This window comes from Zootoca vivipara, chromosome 4 (assembly GCF_965207765.1).
Source record: "Zootoca vivipara chromosome 4, rZooViv2.hap1.1, whole genome shotgun sequence".
NCBI lineage: Eukaryota > Metazoa > Chordata > Lepidosauria > Squamata > Lacertidae > Zootoca > Zootoca vivipara.
The window spans coordinates 42,795,746-42,821,386 of record NC_142587.1 but is presented as its reverse complement, the minus strand read 5'-3'; the positions used below and the strand labels follow the sequence as shown (position 1 = coordinate 42,821,386).

Genomic DNA, 25,641 nt, shown 5'->3' with positions numbered 1-25,641 from the left:
TGCATTTGTTATGAACAACTGTTTTATGGATTACCATGGAAAATTATGAAATTATCAGTATCCTTTGCATTTCTGCATTTTATTTCCTCTGACATGACTGCTTTCAATCCCCTCCCAACCTTGATGTATACCTGTAATTTAGGACAATACTTTAATGCTTTTGATAAATTGCAATCCACAATAGCTTAAAGAGTCCATACTCTTAAAGAATTCATACTCTTAGAAAATACAGGTGGCTTAAGCTTTTCGAGAAGCTCACAGGTCATTATTCATGGCTATTACTAATAAATATAGGTCACTTATCATGCTAATATTCTTAATTATGTTTTGAAATCCAACAATCAATAACATGGCAGTTCACAAGCAGGTGAAGAAGCATGATGCTTTTTATGGTTCGCAATGGGGAATTACAAAGCTCAGCATTTATCTGTAATGACTATAGATTGTTTAAATAAATGGTCAAAAGTATACAGCACTTTCAGCAGAGGGAACAAATTGTGAATTCACAGATACATTGTATACATTTGCTGTAAATATGGTTCTTTTACTGTAGGACACCATTAAGACATGCCCTTGATTCTAAGCAATTATTGACCTTTACACTACAGCCTCTTCATGTGTTGTACTTCCTTTCTGAAAGTGGATATAATAATAATAAGGAAAAATACTTATTGTCGAGAATGGAGTGCATAATGAGGTAAGACTATATGGGAATCTGCAGAAAAAAGGAAACTATTGCAATCATTTCAATAAGAAGTATCAAGCACTAAAGACGACAAAGACTGCATGGTCCACTTCTGGGCTTTTCTCACTCCTGGTTATGAAGTCAGACAATCTTTATAACAGGTGTACTTTCTTCCCAGTCACACTTTCAAGAGTGTAATTTATTATGGATCTTGCAGCATGCAGGTAACTGAGTCATATCTACAGATATGTGTCAATGAAGAGCTATCAGAGCTTTTACAGTCTTTCTGCAAAGGGCAATAAGCAAAATGTTACAACCCATTTAGCAATAAACTGTGCATTCTCTCTGCAAGGCTTTTCCTGCATTTTTTATGTGCATCATTTAACCTATCTCTAAATTTAATTCTATATTCTCTGGTAATTTTCAAAATCTGAGTTGGAGCCCAGATGGTTTCTGTTTTCTCCATGGGCAGGAAAATATATCTCAGTATGAATCACTTTAGCGATGCAGAAAGAAGTGGAAAAGCGGAATATGCATTTCAAAAGCAAGAACTGTGAGAAGTGATGCGCTGTATGGGAGCTGCTTGTGTCCATGTATGCATCATTTAAGAAGGCACTGAGATAATCTCAGTCCCATTGCAATGCAACTGAAAGATGGCTATAAAACGGTGCAAGTTAAAGAAACTGTTTTTGTTCAACCACCTCTTCCTTCAGCAATCATTTCTATATATATTCTAGTAATTCATATTTCCATCATTGTAGAAAACTCTGCAGAATTCAAACAGCAACAAAAATCCGGGGGAGGAGGACGGACTGGATTTCCTTGTCATAGGGAATGCAAGGATCTGTCAATTACAGTTCCCTCAGTCTTTCATTTTTCTAATCCTCCATTCAGTTTTTCCACACTTTGAAGCAATTTGCTTTATAAAAAATCCATCAGCATTTTAGTGTGATTTCCCACCCTAATAAACACATTGTTATATGCAGTTTTGACTAATGCACACATTTTTGAAATTTATCCAATGTGGTGCATTTTTGTATGCTATTTTCACTAATATCTTAATTACTATGCACAACTTTCACCTAATATATGGTTGCAGAAATGCATTGCAAAATATGGATAGGTGTGTTTATGTTTGCATATAGTTTCAGAAAGTGTGAATTTGATAGATTTGGCTTTGAACACACACTGAATTGGATTTCTCTTCCATCCCTAGCACTTTCAATAAGCAACATTTTCTTTCTCAGGGAACAGCAAAGTCATAGATACGACTTTTATGTCTATCCCAAATGATGACATGCCAAAGATGGTATATTTGAAGCAAATTTATCCAAGGTCTACATATATTAATAAAATTATTTTCTATTACAAAGCAAATAAGTGTAAATATACTGAAGAGGTAAAGATCATGGTTCAGTGATAATACAAGATTCATCAGGTGCTGTAAAGACAAAGAAATGTTTATATATCTTTCCTTTGCGATTTGTTGAAAAATGTAAACCACATACCTTATGACACATGCATAAAGCCCACTGTCTTGGGGCACTGTTGGACGAAACCAAATGGCATCTTCCTCTTTGCTCATTCTAGTTCCATCAAAAGCTATAGGCTCCTCAAAATCTCCAGGTCCAGAGCTTTTGTACCACATTAAACTGAGTCCAGCACTTTGTGCTAGGGTGTAATTTGCTCTTATATATCCATAAAACAATGCACACTTTATACGAACAGGTTCTCCCACTAAGACTTGATACTTCTTGTAATCCACTGACCAGTCAGTACATCCATCCGCTAAAAGAGAAAAGAAGAAGAAAAGACAATTATGTGGTATACTGCTGAATATACAGCACAGTTCCTACCTAATTTGGAACCGTACTTCTTTGAAGTTGTCATGCCAGAGTTATTGATTCAAAACAATACACTTTAGATTGGTTTCACTGAATATGCAGCCAAAACTGACCACAAAAATCGCTTTCCCTATTGGTGCCAAATTTTCCACAGTGTGGGACAATCAGCAAATCTCATCAACCTACTGGATAATTTAAGTGATAAGTAAGAAATTATCCTTTCTCTTCACTATATCCTTAGGCTCAATTATCACAAAATATTTGATTGGAATATGTGCAACAGAGTCCATCTAACCCAGAGGGTGTCATACCTGTAATCACTGAACAGCATTAATCAAATATCTTCAAGTTAATAACAGAAATGAAAGAAGGGAATTATCCAATCTTTTTAAAAATGTGGCAAGTTAATGGCTGCAAACTGGAAAGTTTAGGTTAGATCCTAAGTTAGGGGGAGGCGAGGTATTCATGTTAAGCCTAATTCACAGCAGGACAAAATGTCAAGATAAATTATTGAGGTCATTATGACTGGGTATTCCAGCAAATTTACTGGAAATATCTGACTTTTCTGTATTTAAAATTACTAGGAGTTAAACAAAATCATCCAAGTGGTTGTGTGTGTGCATGTGCGTGCACACACACACACACACATATCCTGATACAGATTATAACTGCTAAAACTATCTAATCAGATCCTGTGAGATAGAACAGGTTATTTACTCTGAGGTGCACCACTTTCCATTTAATCTACTTATTTATAATGATATGAAAGGGGAGGACCATATTCTAGACTCCTGTCTTGCTTACAGCCAGCCAGAGCAGAATATGCAATTCTGAATTTCTCTCCTTGAAAGCTTGGGGCAGGCCTAACTCTAAATTTGGAGGCCTGATCTCTACCGCCTCCCCCTGCAAGATCCTTCTGATTTTGAAAGTGGCAAAGAAGAGGAAAAAATAGATACAGTCCTGAAGTGAGTGGAACCCAACATTTGACCATTTCATGACTGGAGAGAGGGTAATAACTTCCTCCTTAGTTGATCTGCATCTGTGCGAGTCAGAGTGTGTGGAATGGCCAATTTTGGCCAATCCAACCACTTGTATGTGGCTCCCAGGGGGTTGGCCAAAGTTGAATGTAGGCTTCAGGCCATAAAGGGTTAACCGTCTCCTCCTTAGAGCATTGCTGAATGCGAGACAGTATGATAGACATGATCCCACAGCTAGGCAAAACCTTAAACAACTCCAAAGTTCAAGTTACAAGAACAGCTTTATTTAAGTTAGTATGAGAAAAAGGGAGGAGTTTTAAAAGAAATGGGGGAGAGTGTTCACTATCTTGAGTAATGTACAAATATCTTCAATTAACATGAAACCAGCATGGGTCATCCAGTGGTGGAACTTCATGTACCAGGGGGTGGAGAACAGGCGGGAGCAGGGCTGGCGCATGTCCTGGGGGCAGGGTGTACCGCCTGCAGGGGTGTGGTGCCCAGCCCGGGTAGGGGGGCAGCCAGGATGGCACCCCACTGGGATCACGCTGCAGGGGGCGGTGCGCTCCCCCCGCACTCCTCTTCCTCCACCAGTGGGGTCATCCCAGGCCATTCATCAAAAGGCTTAAGAGACAAAAGAACATGACTTTTTTTTTAGCCCCTGGAGATTCAAGGCAGGCAGGGCTGTTAGCCAGCTAAACAGAAGACCAACTAATCAACAATGTTAAAAAGCAGAGAGGGTGGGCCTGCAAATAACATGTTTGCCAGGTGTTTTAAGACAGTTTCCCCACTCCTATCTGAGGCTCTGGAGGCTGACATGGGAGTCCGGGGGCTATATTAACAGCAAGAAGGCTTAGAAGCTGTTGCAGGTTCCCAAGGGCGTGACTGTCAGCTGGCTGTCCAGCGCATGGAAGCCCCCTCAGAAGGGATTTGGAGAAGTCAGTGGGGCTGCCCACCTGTCAATCATGTGGTATTATAATGATGTCATGTGGCTGACAGGTGGGTGACCCTGCCAACCTCTAAAAATTGGCCCATGAGGCTGATCCTGAAAAGTATCTGGCCCTTGGAGCCAGAAAGGCTCCCCACCCTTGAGTTAAAGGAATGCAATTTTTTTTTTCTCATGTCTACTATTCACCCTTGTAAATATACTTGAATGAAGTTATGCTGGTGGAAAATGCTATGCTTGTGTTTGGAACAGTGGTCATTAGATGGTTACAACAGCTGTGATAGCTCTGTTCTTAGGAAAGTGAAGCTTGTATACATAAAGAACTATGTATATGTACCTTTTGTTCATGAAGTGTATATGATGACATGGGCTCAAAACACATATAACAGTTCATGATTAACACAATTTTGCAGCCCACTCCATTTCCCACTTTACAATGCTTTGTAGCTGCATACAAGTGTTTTGGATGAAACACTTGCATAAATTATACATAGACATGGGGGGGAAAACATTTTGTGTCATAAGCACAAGGAGCATGAACATTGCCTGTCCTCTGGTTATACAGGTAGTCACTAAGTCCTCAATTACATAGTTCAGAAATACGGAAGAATTTATTATCCATTATCCATTTTCATTCGTGGTTAACAGAAGTTTGGCTATGCAGATCAGTTAGCTCAGCTGATACCGGTAATATATCATGCTGTAACACTCAATGACTATCCATTTATTTGTGGCACTTAAAACCCACATCTGCATATTTATTATGTTGGAAACCACTCTTCTTTCAATCTGTTCAATGAGTTCACTGTGCTTTTAAATTTCAAAAAATACGTACTATAAATGAGTATTCAAATGAGTCCTGGGAAATGTGAAATATTTTTAAATCTTATGAAGGTTGGCTTGTTGCAACTGCAACAAATTCAGAATATCAAAAGCTAAAATACAGAGACCATTATCATCATAATAGCAATACTGTATCAGGAATCCAAGTTTGGAGAAATAACAAAAGTCACATCAAAAGTACACTGTTAAACATTGAATCTATAATCTTAGGCACACAAACTGAAACTCATTCCTGCTGAGCTAGTGAGGGATAGAGGTGCGGCTTCTAGAGAAATGTAGTTGCTAAGAAGGCTTCCCAGCTACCCCACATTTTCAGACCATTATTGGATCCAGCCAGTCCTTGATAATTCCAAGTCAGTCCTGAGATCTTGTCTAATCAAGAGGCACCACTGTCTTTTTCTGCCACCATGAACCTGGCAATACATTACATACACCAAATGTAGTAGACAAATGTAGCTAACCTCTACCTGTTCTAAATTCTGAAGCTCTGCCAAGAAAGTAAGACTGAAGAGAGAGAAACACATGATAGAGATTTTGCTGAACATATTTTATCATTTCATTTTTTATCTATTTTAAAGTTTCTGCTTAGAAGCCTCATTCCGTGCCCAAAAAGTGTGGGATGCCTTTCCCCGGTGGTTTTGCCCAGTATCTTGTCTGTGTGATGGGCTCGTGGGGGAAAAAGCTGTCCCTATTCATCCTCAGGTTGGAGCCTTCAATGAAAAATTTTGGGTTGCTGGTTAACGGGGCCAGAAATGATTTCTCTCTCAACCTGACTGGCACTTGGTTGAGGGTATTTTGCCTTTCCATCAGTGAAATTATGACCTTCCTTTGTTAGGCAAAGAAGTTGTTTCTTGAGGGCAAAAATGACATGGGGCAGGGTCAACATAGTATAGGAGGCCCCCATAAGGGTCTGAGAGGAGGACTGACCACAGGACTCCCAAGCTTAGGTTGGGGTATCTGCCTGGCTAGAATCTGCACCTGGGTCACCCAGTAAGAACTTGCTTGCCCTGCCTGCTGCTGTCAATAAAGAATTGGCCTGATTTTATCCCACCACCATTGTACAGTCTGGTTATTTTGCTGCTCTCATGGGTCACATAATGCACTTGCCTGGACAATCTAATTTTCATCTGGAGTTGCAAGCAGAGAGCAGGGAAAGTTATCCCTGCACAAAAATAAGATGAAAAAGCAGCAGCCAGTTGTATCTGTTCTCCTGTGTTGAAATTCCATTCTCTTCGCTTATCTCTGGGAGATCCTTCAGTATTCTCAATAGGGGTGTGCATCAGATTTCGGCAGATTCCATATCTGAAACCAAATCAGGCTCTTTCAGAAGGATTTGGAAATTCTGAACTAAAGTGAGATCCTTCCAAAGAACCCAAAACCAAATCATGGGGAACACCTAACGAATTTGGGGCAATCCATAGATTCTGACATTAAAAAGCAATAACACTACAGTATGTCTGCAAAAAGAGAAAAAAAGAAAATAAACATGGTTCTCCAAGCTTTCAATATAAGATATATACTCTAGGATGGAAAGAGGGCAAAGGGATAATGCTTTTGCCTATTTTTTAATATGAGAGGGCTCTCCAATCACAGCACTTTAGGGGGAGGGATTTTGCAGCAATATCTCACCTTATTCTTGCTTTTGGTGCTATTTACTAATTTTGAGAGTGGTACTTGCTGGAAAAATGCTGAACATTCAAGTCTTACTACTTCTGTGTCATATGCCTAGACACCCATTCTTGTCAAATCATTTTTGTCATTGCAGGAAAAACCCTGTTGTTATTTATCTAAATTTTGCAGAATTTATCCCCTCAAAAGGAGCTGCCAACCTTGCAAATTTCACCCACTTCTGCTTTTAAAAATAAAATAAAATAAAAACTTGAAAGGTGAGGAGCACAAAAATCCCAGACTCTTCATGTGAAATTTGGCTGACCTTAACTGCTCTCGGAGGACTACTGTGCTGGTAAATCTATCCAATTATGTCAGAAAGGGTGGGAAGTTATAGCTGTGTTTAAATGTCCCCAATAACAGCAAAAGGAAAGGCACAAAGTTTTGGGTATACTGAATAATGATTTGGATTTGAACCTGAGCCAAATTGAAGCTTCTAGATTAATCTAGACCAAACTGCTCCATTTTCTGAAGCACTGTATCAGGGTTGAAATGAAACCTTTTCAACAGCTAAAGCTTGTAGGCTAAAGCTTGGCTCCAAATGATAATCACTTTTCAAGTGTAATGTTTTATCAGGTCTTCATTGCTTGCCTGCAATTTAGATTACCACTTTCATTTATGTAAATTCACCATATTTATGTTTTAACTTATTACCCACCCAGAACTGAATGAATGAGAAATCTTTAATTGCCTGCCAAACTTATTCTAAATCACTGTGGTACCTATGAAGACTATAAACACCATATTTAACCATGGGAACTGTATATAGAAATGGGTGGCTAAAATGTATTATTAATATGAGTTACACGTAGCCATGCATATGCACTATACTTGAGAAAAAGTTTTCTAAAAGCCCATTCCTAATCTCTGTTTTGAGATGCAAACCCTTATTGCACCTGATAATAGCACAATGTAGGGAATAAGATGAATATGATTTACCCAGTTGTTTCCTTGAATAGCCTTTGTGGATGAAGTAAACCACAGTATATCACTGTCCTCATAATGAGATCGTTCTGCTGGATAAACAAGCTCCCTGAAGGCTATACCTGCTGATCAGACCCAGCGAACCAAATATTCAACCATTCTGAGGGGGCCTTCACCACCATCCTGAAAATTGCACACACTGTTTCAAGGGAAAATTTGATTCAGAGAAGGAGAAAATTGAGCCACTAACTCCTGGGTCTGTTGCTACAACCTGGTTTAATAACAGAGCTTCAATTCAATTTCTAGGTTCTGGGAGGTAATACAAGTCCCAGAGTTTCCAATACAGCTCAAGAAATCTAAATTCCTGTTATATCTTACCAATTTAAGTAGTGAACTAAAACAAACCAAAAGTCCAGAAAGGGAAACTATACAAACAACAGGTAAAAAGTACTGTGATAAAAACCATAGAAGATATGAGAATTTTTACATGCCTGTATTTACAAATAACATAAAACACGAAGGCTGTAAAGATAAAGATTTTTAAAATCCTTCATTCATATCATAATTGCCAGCTAGCACTGCTACTGTACCATGGCCAGCTATCAACAATACTAGTACAGTGGTACCTCAGGTTAAAAACTTAATTCGTTCCGGAGGTCCGTTCTTAACCTGAAACTGTTCTTAACCTGAGGTACCACTTTAGCTAATGGGGCCTCCCACTGCCTCCGCACCACCGTCATGCGATTTCTGTTCCCATCCTGAAGCAAAGTTCTTAACCTGAGGTACTATTTCTGGGTTAGTGTAGTCTGTAACCTGAAGCGTCTGTAACCCAAGGTACCACTGTATGTTCAGAAGCATCTTTGTATATTTTACAAATTGTTTCTTTTTATAAGTTTAGCACAATGAATTGTAATTTAGCAAATGAGGTAAATAATATTTGTGAATTTGCTTCAGACATGCAGAGAAATTTTGGGAGGGGCAAGGGAGATAATGTGGATATGCTGCATTACGAATGGATGAACCTGTCAATTCTGGCACCTCTCAATTTCTCATTTTTCCAGTCTTAAATTCATTCCACATCAGTGGTTTTATTCGGTTTTTAAATTAAAAGGCCCTTATGAAAATGGTAAATTTCTCCTAAAATGCTAGATTTTGCATGCATTTTTGCCTAATACAAACATTTTTGCAATCATCTCTAATATAATGCACTTTTGTATGTTATATTTTCTGACGTATGCATTTTAGGTGTACTCTCCCTTATATTAAAAGTACTTTTGAGCTCAAATTTTGCATCACAAAATTCAAAGAAGTGCAAATTGAATTTCATCCCTGTCCCTAGTCCAGAATGCATTGTTTGGTTTTAATTCAGTTGGCTAGCTAGTGATCATTCCACTAAAACTAAGCTAGTTTACGTCATTTGCAGCTGACACCAAGCTGGGAGGGGTAAATAATGCAGCAGAAGACAGAAATGGGATTCAATATGACCTTAACAGATTGGATAACTGGGCCCCAACTAACTTAATTTCAATAGGAACAAATGTAAGGTTCTACACTTTGGCAAGAAGAACCTGCTTCATAAGTATAGGGCAATGGACACCTTGCTTCGAAGTAGTACATATTAAAAGGATCTAGTGGTTGTTGTACTGTGTGTGCAGCTGTTTCCTGGTGAACAAGCTTCAAGCTTTGCAGGAGAGCAGCTTCAGTCTCCAGCTAGCAACCCATGGTACAAAGGTGTGAGAGAGGTCAGCAGAATGGAAAGAGGAGGCTTTGGGGGAGGCCAGGAAGGGGGGGTGAGATGAGCACCTTCCCACCACCACCGAACCTTCTCTCATTCCAAAGACATGTTTCAAACAGTCAAAAACACTCAAAGAGGGTGCAAATCAGGATAGGAGAGGGGTTGGTTTGAGCCCCAACAGAGAGGCCTGGAGGGCTCTACAGTATTTGATTCCTGAGCCCAATATTCCCTATCCACGTTCTCACCTAACACCCTTAACAAACAACAGGGGGACAAAATTTTCTACTTTGTGTCAGGTAGCAAAGTATATTGGGCTGGTCCTGGTATAGAGCACTCTGGGGAGGAACCCACAGCACCACGGAGAGCTCCTAGAGAGCTACTTCTCCCAGAAAGGGTTGGGCATTAACTGAGATTTTTTGAGCCTCTCTCTCCAGTCTGCCTCTCCTAGGCTCTGCTCCCTTTTGAAGAACTAGAATCTCTAAAGGGCTGATCCTGTGGCCAGAAGAAAGGCAATTCTGCATTCCATGTCCTCCCACCTGGTGTGCTCCCTGTGCAATTGGACTGGCAAGGTAGTGTGGGAAGCACAATTATCCAAGCACAGGAGAAGGTGCCCATGAAGGTCCTGGTTCCAATTCTATGGCTATCGTGCCATGAATCTGGTTCAGTGTGCTACAACCTACCAGATTTGGGTCTAGTATAATCCTGTTCCCTAGATTCCAACTTGGTGTCCTGGTTGCTGTTGGACTCCATGCTCATGTCCTCTTCTCCTCAAAGTCACCATTCATACACACCCCATCTTAGTGTGGGGGGATAGAGAGCTTTAGACTCCCCACCCTGGCTTGTTGAGCAGCAGCAAGGAGGGGAAGGGATGAATCAGCTAGGGAGAGACTGCGTGGTAACCAGTTGTAGGTCACGTGCATCTACAGGCCTAGGATTCCCCAGATGTGAGGGCTCTGAAATGCTCAACACTTCCTCTGCAAAAGTTGATGGAATAAATCAGAAAAAGCCATATACTTCAGCTTAATCAAGAGTCTCTAGGATGGTTCCTATAGACTTTGGTGTGAAATGTAGTTTCAGAATAAGCTGAATGTAGTTTCAGAATAAGCTGTCTGCAGATCTCATGGTTCAAAATATATGTGCAGCTTCTTCTCTTCCCTTTCAATTTACATTGCACTATGTATCCTCATGAAACAGTTTTGTGCTTATAGGTAATTTTGCATAGTTGACTCGGAAGCTATATGCCATGGGGGTAAATACAGTGAATTGGTAAAGTAACCTCAATAGGCAAAGCTAATGATAAATGCTGTATCTTTACTGGAAACACATTATAAGACTGGCTGTTTCGATCAAAACACACTTTAAGGCATGGGGGGGGGGGGACTACTTTGGCTATAGCCGAGCATGTGAAAACCAGGCTTGGATTTTCAAAAGAGGTTAATGGAGTTCAGTACTCAAATATCATCAAGATTTATAGAAATTAGATGCAAAACTCCCTTGGCTCCTATAAAATTCCCAGACCTGGTTTATTTGATAGCTGGCAATTCCAGGTAATTGATTCACTCTCTCTGTCTCCCCCACCCCTGAAAGAAAGCAAACTGCTAGTATAAGAGATGGAAAAACTAACCCCTTAAACAACCCTTATACATGCCATAAAAATCAAACATACACAAAAATGTGCTTTTTATGACACATTTGCAGAATGTGTCAAACGTTAATGTATTCACATTCCTCTCCCCCACCTCCTCTCTTTAGGTGTAATAATTTTCTTCTTTGTGTTGCCGTACAAACCCACTATCCTACTGACATTAATATAGCTAAAGGAATAAATGTTGGTTCATACTCACCTAGGAGATGATATATTGTCTTTTCGTGCTTCTATCTAAATGCTGTAAATCTGGGAATCTCTCAGATTTCATCACAACTGTGACCTACCAATCCTATCTGCATATTACAGTACAAGTGTTGGCTGCTTCTACATGGCATACAAATACCGTTTCTATTCTATTAAAAATCCATAACCAAATATTTGAATACAGTCCTTCAGAGCTGTACCACATCTATGCCTGGATAGCTACTACACATTGGCTTTTTAGACTTGACGAGGAAGTGAATGTCAGCTGCATCATCAATGCCCATCATGCCAGAAGCTCACCTCCTTTCCCTATTCTGATCCTCTCCTTGAGTTAGTTTGCTACAACACATAGAACGATCAACTCTGGTTTCTCCCACTATTAATCTGCATCTAACCAGTCCATGACAATGACATTATTATTAGATTTATATTTAAATCTACTGTACCAAGTAGCTAAAATCAAGTTGAATATGTGACAGCTTTCATTCAGGCAGCAATTCCTAAAAATTATTATGCAGCTCACTAGTGTGTCCCATATACACTAGCAGAAGTGTGCCTGTCTTTTTCCCATCCAGAATGACCTGTCTTTAGCTGTGATTCCTGCTTGTGCAGGGGGTTGGACTAGATGACCCTCGGGATCCCTTCCAACTCTACAGTTCTTTGATTTTGTGAATTCTACAGAGATGGATAATCCAGCACTATGTGATCTAAATGCACTTTTGAGATGTCTTATTTCACATACTATAAAACCACAAAATTGGCTAAGGCTTGCCAATGCATGAACACCAAGTGAATGGAAAGCCATTTAAATGTGTATGTTAGTACTTATAGGATTCACAATCACAACACGAGTAGAGGATGCAGGTCATGCATACCTGCCCTTCCTCTTCCACCTCCCCATGCTTTTTCAAAATTATTATTAAAGATTTTCTTGGTTTACAGAAATATGTGCAATGTCTCTTGTAACATTTTTGCAAATCAGTTTCATTTGTTGAGACATTGGGAAGAAAAGAGGATAAGAGGTAGATGAGGGAAGGGGGGTGGGGGGTGGGGTGACGATGTTTATATTTTGCTTAATATATGTGGGGTTTTGCTTTGTTTTTTTGTCAGCGTCACTTGTGTAGGTTCTCTGCTGTTCACTTGTGTTCCTTTAGTGGTGAGAGATGTTGGGGGTTGGCCTGGGATATGGTTGTTCATTTGTGGTTGGCTGCGATGATCTTTGTTTCGTGTGTGAGTGGGGTGGGTGGGTGTTTTGGATCAGGTTAGCCATATTTATTTGTATGCTGTTGGTGGATTTTTGTCATTGTTTTGTTGGGCTGCGTATGCAATAATGGGGAGCCATACCGGGGTGAAGCTGTCTTCTTCTATTTGTCCCCGTGTCAGTTTCAGCTTATTGGTTAATTTTTCTAGTAAGGCTGTTTCCCATACTATTTGGTACCATTGGCCCATGATTACTCCTGATAAGTCTCTCCAGTGTCTGGTTAAGGTTTTTCTGTTGCTGAGAGTAAGTGGGTTATGAGTTCTTTGTGATGTAGGTGGGCATTATTGTCTTGGAAGATGTTTAACAAGGCCAATTCTGGAGTTATTTCTAATGTTTGCTTGGTTATTTTACATATTTCTCTTATGGTTGTAGTCCAGAATAGTTGGATTTGGGGGCACTCCCACCACATGTGGAAATATGTGCCTGTTGAGGTGCACCCTCTCTAGCATTTTGGTGAGGTTCCTGGGCGTATTAGTGCTAGTTTTACCACCTCCCCATGTTGAATAGAAGGCTTCTCATCATGTTCACCTGACCTTCAAACTGCCTTTAGAACTTCCCACTCAACAAGGGAAGGTTGGAGTAGAACAGGTAGAGTGCATAGGGGTATTGGGGAGGCAGCAGTGAGAACAGCCTGAGAATACTCCACATGTGTTATTTCCAAATTAAAAACAGGATAATAGGAGGAACACATCTGATGGATGTTGCATTAAAAGGGGCCATCACTGAACTCAACATTCTGTTCTCTTTTCTCATCTACATTTATTGCTCATCTGGCAATAGGCACTGCATACTCTCCAATAGCTTTTGACTCCTTTCTTCACCGAAGGCTTCTGAGTAAATTTAGCAGTCATGGAATAAAAGGTTGGGGACTCATATAACTGGTTTAATAGTTTAATAGAGACCAATAATAAACTGAAGGATGTAAAAGATGACATCTTTCAGATCTGTATCACAACCAGTTGCTTTTAACTTGTACATAAATGATCTGGAGTTGAGGGCGAGTAGTGAGGTGACAAAGTTTTCTGGTGATTAAACACTTAAAAACTAAAGGGGCACTCAGGAGCTCCAAAAACATCTCCAAACTGTATAAATGGGGATAAAATGGAAAATGTGGTTCAAGGTAGTAAAAAAAATCCTAACTTTCTGGACAATAAGGCTCTCACTGGGTACTAATGAGGATGATTATATACAGCAGGTGATATTCATCTAACTTCTAGAATTAATGAGCATATCTAAATTAGGTCCATTAATATAAATGGGTCTGCTCAGAGTAAATCTTAGTTGAATACTACCCTGTATCCAGAATCAGAGGTAGCAGGCCTCTCAATACCAGTTGCTTAGGAATGCAAGCAAACAAATACTGTTGTGCTCATGTTCTGCTTGTGGCATCTGGTTAGGAAACGAGGTTGAGCTAGATCGATTTTTTGTGTCATCCAGTAGGGCTCTTTCTATGTTATCAGTGTTGCCAAAGCACTTCCTTCTTCCCATCAAAATCAGATAGACAGAAGCTAGATACTAATAAATCTAACACTCTATTAGAGGGGTGGTTTTTTAAATATATATATATATATATAAAGCTATGATGGTTGTCTGAGGTACAGTCATTTTATACAGGATGTCAATGAAGTTAAAACTGCTGGTGAAACAACCTTATAACCTGGGTGTCCCTGTGAGAGGAAACATTACAGACTGATGCTTCACTCTGCTTGATCTCTGTGCACCTTTACAACCTTTACAATGCCTCAAAGGCACTGAGGTAAAGAAAGTGCAGTATATATTTTAATGTCAAGCCACAGGACTGAAACAGTTTTTGATCTGAGATTATTTAGAATTTCCTTTGGGGCTGAGATTTCTAATATATTCTCTTAGCCTCTCTTAACCCTACTGTTCTTATATCCTGGCAACATATGTGCTATTGTTTTTCTATGCACTTTTTACAGGGTAACGATTTCGCATTGGCAAGTCTTGCCACCTCAAGAATCATAATCTCTTAGCATGGAAGGAAGCTACATGGAAACAAAGATCTGCTCCAGACTTATGGGAAAGTCACTTCCGACGTAGAAGGAGGTAAGGTTGTGGCTGCCATTCTCCCAGCCCATTGGCTGGCTCCCAAACGCGGTGCTCCCTTGGCGTGTCCAATCAGAACGCTCCAAGGGGGCGTGGCTCACTAATTTAAGTGAGCGCGCGGCTGGGATTCAGTCTCTCTTTCCTGACCCCCAGCCGCTTCGTTTTTCCCGCCCACCCTCCCTTTAGGCAGGGCCCTCCTTTTTGACATTGCTATGGACCTCGGTTGGTCACCGTTGAGGGGCCTGGTAGGAATTTTCCCACTTGGCGAATTGGCTCTGGCCTGGTGGTTTTTACCTACCTCGTAGCAACTCGTCACAACTTTGGTTTTTGGCGGTAGGCATTGGATTATCTCTGAAAGGTTACAGGTGGGGGGGGAGGTTGCTGCCATCACCTCCCCCAAAATGCTGAAGGGTACTCCCTTAAGGAGTCCGGGGCGTCACCAAGTCCGAAGCCGTGGTAGGTGAGGGCCAAAAGGCACGCCCCCTAGCGGTGGCCCTAGTTGATGTGCATCGCAGGACTCACCCAACGGTGGTTAACCTTTCACAGACTGCCAGCAGAACGGGCTGGAGTCAGATATAGATGGTTAGATCCAATGCCTAAGCCAATATCTCTCTACATCTGTACTCAATAAAGTTGTGGCCTTTTAACGCCCATTAACCTTATGCAGTTTGTCCAGTGTCTTTATTTACTCTGGGAGGGATCGGGGTATCGCCACACAAACTATTTCTACCATGCATCCCAGGAATGCCAACACCTACAACATATTTGAATACTTATTTCTGATTATAATTCTAAGACAAATTATTCAGAAATGTCTTAAGTATTTTCTTATATATTATAAGAAATAAAAATAATTATACTGGGAGTTTTTGCATCATGTTTTTTATCTTTTAAATGCTGTGAACCATTTAAAGATCACGATCTGAGAAGAGGTACGAAAGTATAACAGCAAACAACAGCAATTTGGGAGGAAGAATGGAATAGTAATTTAATAATAAATGAATGAATGAATCAGTGGAAGAACACTGCTCTTCCCTTTCTTTGTCCATCCCTCTCCCAGTTGGTTGCTCAGAGATAGAATGCTAATAACAACAATTAAATATTTAGTTTTACATTATAATAAACAAAAGGTCCAGAGGTACATGTATTAATTTAAGGATGAATGGGGAATCTAACTAAATGGGGCTCTTTCAGATGTACCTCTGCACAAAATAAATGAAAATGCCTTAGTACAATTCCACATCAAGATATTCTGGGGAACAAAATGGTCATCAATATGTGCTTTGCTACTCTGCTGCCATGGGGTCAATAATAACAATTGTGTTTGGTTTTTTTTAAAAAAAAAACCAAAACATGTGGGAGAAAGGAGATACTCAAAACTGAACATGAAACACACAAATTAACATGAATAAAACATGAAACATGAAAAGTAGGTTTCAGAATTTAAAAAGTGAGAAATAAATCCCAAAGCTATCTTTCTCCTTGAGAAAGCTTGACTTCAGACCCAGCTGGTGATGCTGACCAGCTACAGAGCTTTATGCCCTGTACATCTGAGCAGAGAACTCTCTACGTTTTTGCTGCAGAAGTTCCAACTTGCATCTATGACAAGTAGGTTAGACCATTCAAGATGCAATCATCAGTCACTGCTAGGATGATGAACTTGGTGTGGTTGGGAATTAATTTATGGAGCCGATTCAAATTGCCACTCTCAGTCTTACCCGCCTTGTTGCTACCCCTATGTAACACAGAGATAATAATATGTTCTTCAGAGTTATCTAATGAAAAATTGGATAAAGTATGTGAAATACTTTGAGCACCCAGGAGTAGTGCTATATAAATGCTAAGAGGAATGTTGAATCATCTTCCAGTTGCTTAGCAACCGTAAGGGTTTATGTCCCTTTTCCTAGTACCTGGCTAAGCTGGTACCATGAAAGGCTAAGAAAGGAAACAGAGAAGGACGCAAAGTGGAGTGAGAATGGCAGCAGGAGTGGCTTCTTTCCAAGCAAGAGAGACATTGCAATATCAGATGATAATCTAGATTGCCCAGAAGCTGCTATATACAAATAAAAATAATGTATGCACTTTTTTAAATGTTGCCATGCTTATATGCCCATGTTCATACTTCACAAGGAACAGAGAAGTAAGCAACTGATTTACTTGCAAAGCACATCAGGTACAGGTAGAAAGTAAGAAGAAGAAAAATCCTATGCGCTACACTGCATTAAAACTCTGATGGGATTAAACTTCACTGTATGGCGTACAGTATATTTTTCACGCATATAATAGACAACATAAATTGGATGAGGCCCATTAGTTTAATCACATGATCCTCACAGTCAGCCCCTCCAAGAACTTTTCTATTTTTGGTTTTACAGAGTTGGGTTCATTAGTGACCATGTAGGAACTAAAATATGGGTTTTTCTTTTTTTGTGAATGTGAGAATTTAAGGTTCAATATTCATTGGAGGCTTAATAATTCTTTTTCGCAGCGTTTCACATGATTATCTGTTTCCTGGATGGCATGACATTTTATATTACAGAGACTTAGTTGGAAACTCTATAGCTAGGGTCGCATTGAGATTTGCACTTCAAACAGGATTAAAATCCTTCTATTTCACACTTCGTTGATTGAATCTATTTTCCCAATTTAACACAATAACTTTTCAGAGCACAACTGAATCTCCCATGTTATTTTTTGTAAAATATTTATTGCCTTCTACAGAGAAAATGCATTTATGTTTTACACCTTTATGACACTTGCCCCTTTCATCAGATTTTTCTTCTTCAATCCAGATGACCTACAAACTCTAAACAGCAGGGAAACGTGCACAGCTACAATTCAGACAAGATAACCTTTATGCATCTGAATTATTTAGCTTAACTATCATATGCCAATTTGCCACAGTATGCAAGAAAAATGCCAAAGGGACCATTGGATTGCTAGAGGCTCTTCAGATTTCTTTTCTGAATTGTGTAATTATTATTTGTTTGTTTATTTATTTATACCCCACCCATCTGGCTGGGTTTTCCCCGCCACTCTGAGTGGCTTCCAACAAATACCAAAATACATTAAAATATCACAGATTAAAAACTTCCCTAAACAGGGCTGCTGTTAGGTGTTTTCTAAATGTCAGGTAGTTGTTTATCTCCTTGACCTCCAATGGAAGGGCGTTCCACAGTGCAGGCGCCACTACCGAGAAGGCCCTCTGCCTGGTTCCCTGTAGCTTTGCTTCTCGCAGTGAGGGAACCGCCAGAAGGCCCTCGGCGCTGGATCTCAGTGTCCGGGCTGAACAATGGGGGTGAAGACGCTCCTTCAGGTATACTGGACCGAGGCCGTTTAGGGCTTTAAAGGTCAGCACCAACACTTTGAATTGTGCTCGGAAACGTACTGAGAGCCAATGCTCTTAGGACCAGTGTTATGTGGTCTCGGTGTCCGCTCCCAGTCACGTGTCTAGCTGCCGCATTCTAGATTAATTGCAGTTTCCAGGTCACCTTCAAAGGTAGCCCCACATAGAGCGCATTGCAGTAGTCCAAGCGGGAGATAACTAGAGCATGCACCACTCCGGTGAGACAGTCTGTGGGCAGGTAGGGTCTCAGCCTGTGTACCAGATGGAGCTGATAGACAGCCGCCCTGGACACAGAATTAACCTGTGCCTCCATGGACAGCTGTGAGTCCAAAATGACTCCCAGGCTGCACACCTGGTCCATCAAGGGCACAGTTATCCAATTCAGGAGCAGGGAGTCCCCCATACCTGCCTGCCCCCTGTCCCCCACAAACAGTACTTCTGTCTTGTCAGGATTCAACCTCAATCTGTCAGCCGCCATCCATCCTCCAACCGCCTCCAGACACTCACACAAGACATTCACTGCCTTCACTGGTTCTGATTTAAAAGAGAGATAGAGTTGGGTGTCATCCGCATGAACACCCAGCCCAAACCCTAATGATCTCTCCCAGCGGCTTCACATAGATGTTAAAAAGCATTTATCAGCATTTGCCTTTCTTGTGATTAATTAAGGACACACTAAACAATTACCAGGTTATTTTATTCCGTGCATAAATAGCTGCCCTCCCTAAATATGATCATTAATTATTTTCATTGCATTTCTGTTCCAATATTTGTCCACTAACTGTAGCATACATGGCCACCTCACAACAACCCCGCAAGGTAGTCAGGCTAAGAGTTAAAGACTATCATTACCCTAGTCAAAGTGAGAGGAATTACCCATAGGGCCAGTCCCAGATGCCCATACTAACCCTAGAGCACTTGCAAGAGGAGTGCAAGTACCTTTCCAGCCTGGTGAGGTAACATTGCCCATCTTTAACATCCAGCACTCCAGCTCAGAAACCCTAGTAGAAACACTGTCTCCCCCACTCAATCAGAATCAATAATTGAAAAAGCAAGATGGATCTCTTTAAAGAGGTGAAGAGGGAGACACATACAAGAGGCAGGGTTTATGAAAGCCAATCACTAAAGCATATTCTAAAATCATATTTCAGTTATTCATACTAATAAAGACTGACTCATCCATAAACATTCTAAATATTAATCCAGTAAGTATGGGAATTCTTCTAGAGCATTTTAGGGTACATTCAAGATAAGACAGGTTTTTTGTAACTCAAACAAATATGGGAGAGCAAGTATTGTTCTACATTGTGTATTCAAAGTGCACTGATTTCCAAATAATAATCTTATTTTTATTTATTGCATTTATAATTTGCCTCTAGCTTTGAAGCTTGGGCACCTTTCTATGCACCTAAAACACTGTTTTGGAACACTATTGGAAACACTATTGGAAAATGAATATTTTGGGTTTATATGCAAAACTGTAGCATTTCTGAATGCTTACAAGGCATATATAAAATAATTTTTTTAAATACCACAGGTTCATTTTGTAGTAGTTTGTTTTGTTCTAACAAGATGATGCCTGTGCAATGCTTGTTGTCCATTAATCTGGGGGGGGGGGGGCAGGAAAACACAACCTTCTCCTTTTTGCAGTGGCAGTGGGATACAGGATTGATGCATTTGCAGAACATGTTGTAAACAGATCTCCTAGTACTCAGAACAGTGGATTATGTACTCAATCAGTTTGAACCAAATATTATAAGTGGATGAATACTCCGTGATGAACTTAAAATGATTGTTGGATTAGCTCTTTTGCTGTTTGAGAATCATTTGAAAGTGGATGAATTTCATTAATCTCTCCAGTTAATGCAAACATGTTCCAGCTATATTGTTAGGCATGTTCAGTTCCCTTTGATTAGTGAAAACATGTGGTATATTTCTGGTAGTTTAAGTAATGCTCTGGATAAGCAATACATTTCAAATTCAATTACTATATTAGCAGCATCACAAAATGGTACTTTCAAATCAGGCAAAAGTACCTGTGTTTAAACATGATTAGGGATATTTCTATGAACAAATGTTATCCAACACTGTGGATATGAAAAATCTGCTTGTTCAAACATTTGCCAGTGGTACTTCTCATATGACACAAATATGGTTGAATAAAGCAGCTGTTCAGAATTTTAATTCTCTAACCACATTTCAGCTCCTTATGTTTGTAATCATTGTGTTCTCTCTCCCCCCCCTCTCTCTCTCTCACACACACACACACACACACCATACACCACCCTTGACTGTTCATTTTCTGAAGCTGAATTATCACTACCACCATCGTTATTAAATAGTGTTATACAGAGTAACAAGGAGAAAACAGGTGCCTCCTCTGAGAATTTTATAATCTAAATTCTGGATAGAGATTAGAATACCAGAATGTGACAACAGATTCCTAGGAAACAGAAAGTTGAAGTAGTTGGGATAGAGTGAGCAGACTACGAATTTGAGTTTTTGCAGAAGGAGCAGAGAAGAAGGGATGCACACGAAATTCTCTACTTTGTTTATGGATATGGAAATTGAGAGGAGCACTGTAAAATTATCCTGACAGTTCGAGGTGAGTAAAAAAGGAAAACTAGAAAAACCCTCAGAAGATGTATCAGAAAATTATTTCCAAGAAATTCTGGCCTAGCTCCACATAGCAGAACATTTTTAAAAGTTACATGTTTCCTGTTAAAGCTTGCAATCATATATAGGTCATCTAGGCTGACATTCATGTGCATATATACTTCACCTTCCTTGAGGGAAAACATCTGGATTTTCTGTAAACTAACAGTTACCCGTGAATTATGCTACACATAATCATCCAGAATTGTCCACAGCCAAGTACACATGGCATATATCCACAGATGCATAACTGATGGGGAAGAGAATAATTTCATAAAACTATATTGTTTTGATTATTCCTTTTTTTAGCCTATGTCCTAGCTAACTGTGCCTGTCTACCTTTTACTGTACAAAATTAGCTGCTTTTAGGTACTGTATGTAGTGAGCAGTCATACAATTTGGCACTCCACCCTATTATTCTTATTCTTCCCAGTAGGTACCTGTATAAATATAAATGTATGCATGTATGTATGTATGTATGTATGATGATGATTATTTTGCGCCCCTTGGCTCCGCATCCTGTGCAGGGGAACTGCCCACACTGCCCTAAATCCAGCATTGCTCTCACCATAGTGCGTCTGATCTTACTTTCCTCCTACTACCAATATGAGCCACCATATGAACCAGGTGGTTTCTCCCATCAGTAGTAGGGTTTTCAGATTCTCAGTGGTAGAATCTGGGCTTTCACATTTTAGCAGCACGCTGTGCAATGGCAAAATTCAATATGCATGCCTCTCGCCTTCCATTCTAAGTCATTGTTGTGGCACCCCCTGCTTGCAAATCGGTCACATTACCCTAAATCGGTTCCTGCTTTGCCCTGTGCCACAGCAAACTGTATAAGCTATAACAGTTATGGCTGTGACCATTTGTAACCCTTTTTCTTTCTTAGTGTGATTCTTGCTCTTCCAATACATTCCTTCTCTGTACTACAAGTGCAACTCTGTTTACCTTACAAATAAGTGGCTTGAACATTGTGCCCCAGATAGGAGCACTTGACTTGAGCCTACTTATCTATCATGCTTGTTCAAACAAAATATGGACATTTCAAATTCTAGCATGCAAACATATGGCATATCAAATACATTTTGAGAAATAAACAGACATCTGTCCAAAAAAGTAGTATTGTGCCATTCCCTCTGTGTGTTTTCTCATTTAATCCCCACATAAATTGCATCCCATTCTACATTCCTATCCCAAACATGGGATCTGTGTTTTGTATTAAATGAAGACAATGTATGCTGTTTCGGTGTCAGAGCCAACAAACCAAACTCAGGAGTAGGTGATTCTCTTTTTGACATATGCTTTGTTTTAAATGGTATTTTAAAGTCAGCAAATGCAGTCATAATATTATCTGTTATAAAAGATTAGGCATATAAGTGAAAATTAAACTGCTGAGCAGCTGCCAAACCAACAGCGCTGACCTACAACCACTGAAACCTTGAGGTGTTATTGAAAGACAACGGCATTAGTGTTTCTAATACCTTCCTCTATTCTGTTATGTTGACAAAATGCCTCGATCATACTACATGGTTTGAGGACACCATAACACAGTCTACTGTGCTGCTACTGAGCAAAAACACCTTCCCACCCACAGCACTTCCACTTCACTCTGCTTTAACCTTGGCTTATTTGCTCTCCCCCGAATGGCCTCCTGGCATTTGGTTTCAGCAACAGCCCTGCATCCCAGGAGTGGTCCTCAGGGCAGGATGGGGCTACACAGCTTCACAGTGCCAAGAGGGGAAGAGGTGAGGTGGTGATGGTGGCAGTGGTGGGTTAGCGCAGTGGAGGCACAATGGCAGAGCCAATTTCCCAATGCCCTATCCGGTAACATATGGTACTGCTTTGAGCAGAAGATGTAAAAGGAAAGGATTTTTTCCCAGCCTACTTATTACACTGCAGCCCAAAGTTAAGTGATAATTTAATTATAACAATTTAAACTATGCAACCTGACTTTTCAACGTGAGATTAACGGCCCGAAGACAAAAGACTCAGAGGAATGGCTACAGTTTCTTTTACATATTTATGCCAACTTTTCCATAAGTTTTCATTCCATGCTGTGTAAAAGTAAGAGCCAAGGGCAAATTACAACCCTCCTTTCACTTTTTATACATTGCTTCTTTTATCCCTTGCCTTGTCTGCTGCACCTTATAATTGTCGTGAGGAAATAAATGGTTTAATCTTAACTGAAGGTGAAAAAGCTTCATAAAATTCTTAATAATTAGAAAATTGCACCATAACTGGTGTTTTGCTGTAAGGAAGAGAAAAGGGTGAAAATAAAATAATATGTAGAGCTGTCAGGAATAATGAGATAAAAATGAGATAAAGTAATACCTTATTATGCTGCTAGGTAGTAATGCCTTTTCTACGTATCCTGGACTATAATAATGGCAAGGCAATGGGTAAGATGTGTGAATTAAAATTAAAATATAAAGTAACGAAAAGTTCATCAGTGCTTCTGAACCTTTCCACAGAAAAAGTAAAATACCTGTAAGGTTACCGTCTATTTTGAAAATTATTTGACCCTATAAAATCTATTTTGTTTTGCTACAGGGACATAATGGAAATGTTAACTGTTACTATTTCATAATTTGTGTTCATAGCAGATGTTTTCACCATGCATAAAGAATTTACAATAAACTGGTGGGACACACACCCCCCCCCCCACACACACCCCACACATAAGTAATTTAGTTTTGGTTGCCTCTCTTCTCATAGGACCTTCAAAGCAGCTAATAAAGTAGAACAGATAAAAGTACAAAATATGACAATAAAAGAGAAAAAATAATAAGCATGATAGCAGAAACCATTTATACTCTGTCATAAGGATCAAATAATCTCTTGTAGACATCAAATCTGGCCCCATGAGGAATGCTTATACTTGACACACCAAAAGAGAAGAGAATGCAGGGCAAGAAAGCCTGTTAATTGGCCAATTATGAAATAGAAAGTAGAGACTTGGAATATCAATTTTCAACATTTTATCAAAACACCCGGCTAGCAAAATTACTGTATTTAGGTATTTTTGTCATATGCTGAGAGGCTAGTTGTTTACTTTGACATCACATCATTTCAACAGAATCTTTCAGATGTTCAGTAAAGAGTGCTGTGGGGATTGGGAAGAAAGGACTGTCACCATGCCAAATGAATGTCTTCATTTAGTGGCCTGGATTCTGTAAGGCGATGTCTGAGACTGCACCATACAAACATGAAACCTGCTTTTCTTCAGGGTTCCCAACTGAGTGGACTGGACAGAGCCTTAAATAGCTCTGTGTACATATGGTCCGTGTATACATTTAAATTATTTTTGGGTCTGTCACCATAATCCTAGTCCCTCCCAGATGTACTAATAATAATAATAATAATAATAATAATAATAATAATAATAATAATTTATTATTTATACCCCGCCCATCTGGCCGGGTTCCCCCAGCCACTCTGGGCGGCCTCCAAAAAAACAGAAATTCTAAAATACAGAAATCCATCAAACATTAAAAGCTTCCCTAAACAGGGCTGCCTTGAGATGCCTTCTAAAGGTCTGGTAATTGTTCTCTTTGACCTCTAGTGGGAGGGCATTCCACAGGGTGGGTGCCACTACCGAGAAGGCCCTCTGCCTGGTTCCCTGTAACTTGGCTTCTCGTAATGAGGGAACCGCCAGAAGGCCCTCGGAGCTGGACCTCAGTGTACGGGCAGAACGATGGGGGTGGAGACGCTCCTTCAGGTATACCGGACCGAGGCCATTTAGGGCTTTAAAGGTCAACACCAACACTTTGAATTGTGCTCGGAAACGTACTGGGAGCCAATGTAGGTCTTTTAGGACCGGTGTTATGTGATCTCGGCGGCCGCTCCCAGTCACCAGTCTAGCTGCCGCATTCTGGATTAGTTGTAGTTTCCGGGTCACCTTCAAAGGTAGCCCCACGTAGAGCGCATTGCAGTAGTCCAAGCGAGAGATAACTAGAGCATGCACCACTCTGGAGAGACAGTCACTGGGCAGGTAAGGACTCAGCCTGCGTACCAGATGGAGCTGATAAACAGCTGCCCTGGACACGGAGTTGACCTGTGCCTCCATGGACAGCTGTGAGTCTAAAATGACTCCCAGGCTGCGCACCTGGTCTTTCAGGGGCACAGTTACCCCATTCAGGACCAGGGAGTCCTCCACACCCGCCCGCCTCCTGTCCCCCACAAACAGTACTTCTGTCTTGTCAGGATTCAATCTCAATCTGTTAGCCGCCATCCATCCTCCAACCGCCTCCAAGCACTCACACAGGACCTTCACCGCCTTCACTGGTTCTGATTTAAAAGAGAGGTAGAGCTGGGTATCATCAGCATACTGATGGACACCCAGCCCAAACCCCCTGATGATCTCTCCCAGCGGCTGCATATAGATGTTAAAAAGCATGGGGGAGAGGACAGAACCCTGAGGCACCCCACAAGTGAGCGCCCAGGGGTCTGAACACTCATCCCCCACCACCACTTTCTGAACACGGCCCAGGAGGAAGGAGCGGAACCACTGCATGACAGTGCCCCCAGCTCCCAAGCCCTCTAGACGGTCCAGAAGGATGTTATGGTCGATGGTGTCAAAAGCCGCTGAGAGATCCAGCAGAACAAGGAAACAGCTCTTACCTTTGTCCCTAGCCCGCCGGAGATCATCGACCAGTGCGACCAAGGCAGTTTCAGTCCCATGATGAGGCCTGAATCCTGACTGGAAGGGATCCAAATGGTCCGCTTCTTCCAGGCGTGCCTGGAGTTGTTCCGCAACCACTCGCTCAATCACCTTGCCCAAGAATGGAAGATTTGAGACTGGGCGATAGTTGGCCATATTGGCCGGATCTAAAGATGGTTTT

At 40.6% G+C, this 25,641-nt stretch overlaps 1 protein-coding gene across 1 annotated transcript in view; it reads right to left on the bottom strand.

The window, feature by feature from the left end:
* Window positions 1–25,641, bottom strand: part of IL1RAPL1 (interleukin 1 receptor accessory protein like 1) — a 543,875-nt gene that overhangs the window by 322,209 nt on the left and 196,025 nt on the right. The window contains exon 2 of the mRNA XM_088668723.1: window positions 2,194–2,473. Coding sequence (XP_088524849.1) covers window positions 2,194–2,473 — 280 coding nt within the window. The remainder of the gene's footprint in view (window positions 1–2,193; window positions 2,474–25,641) is intronic.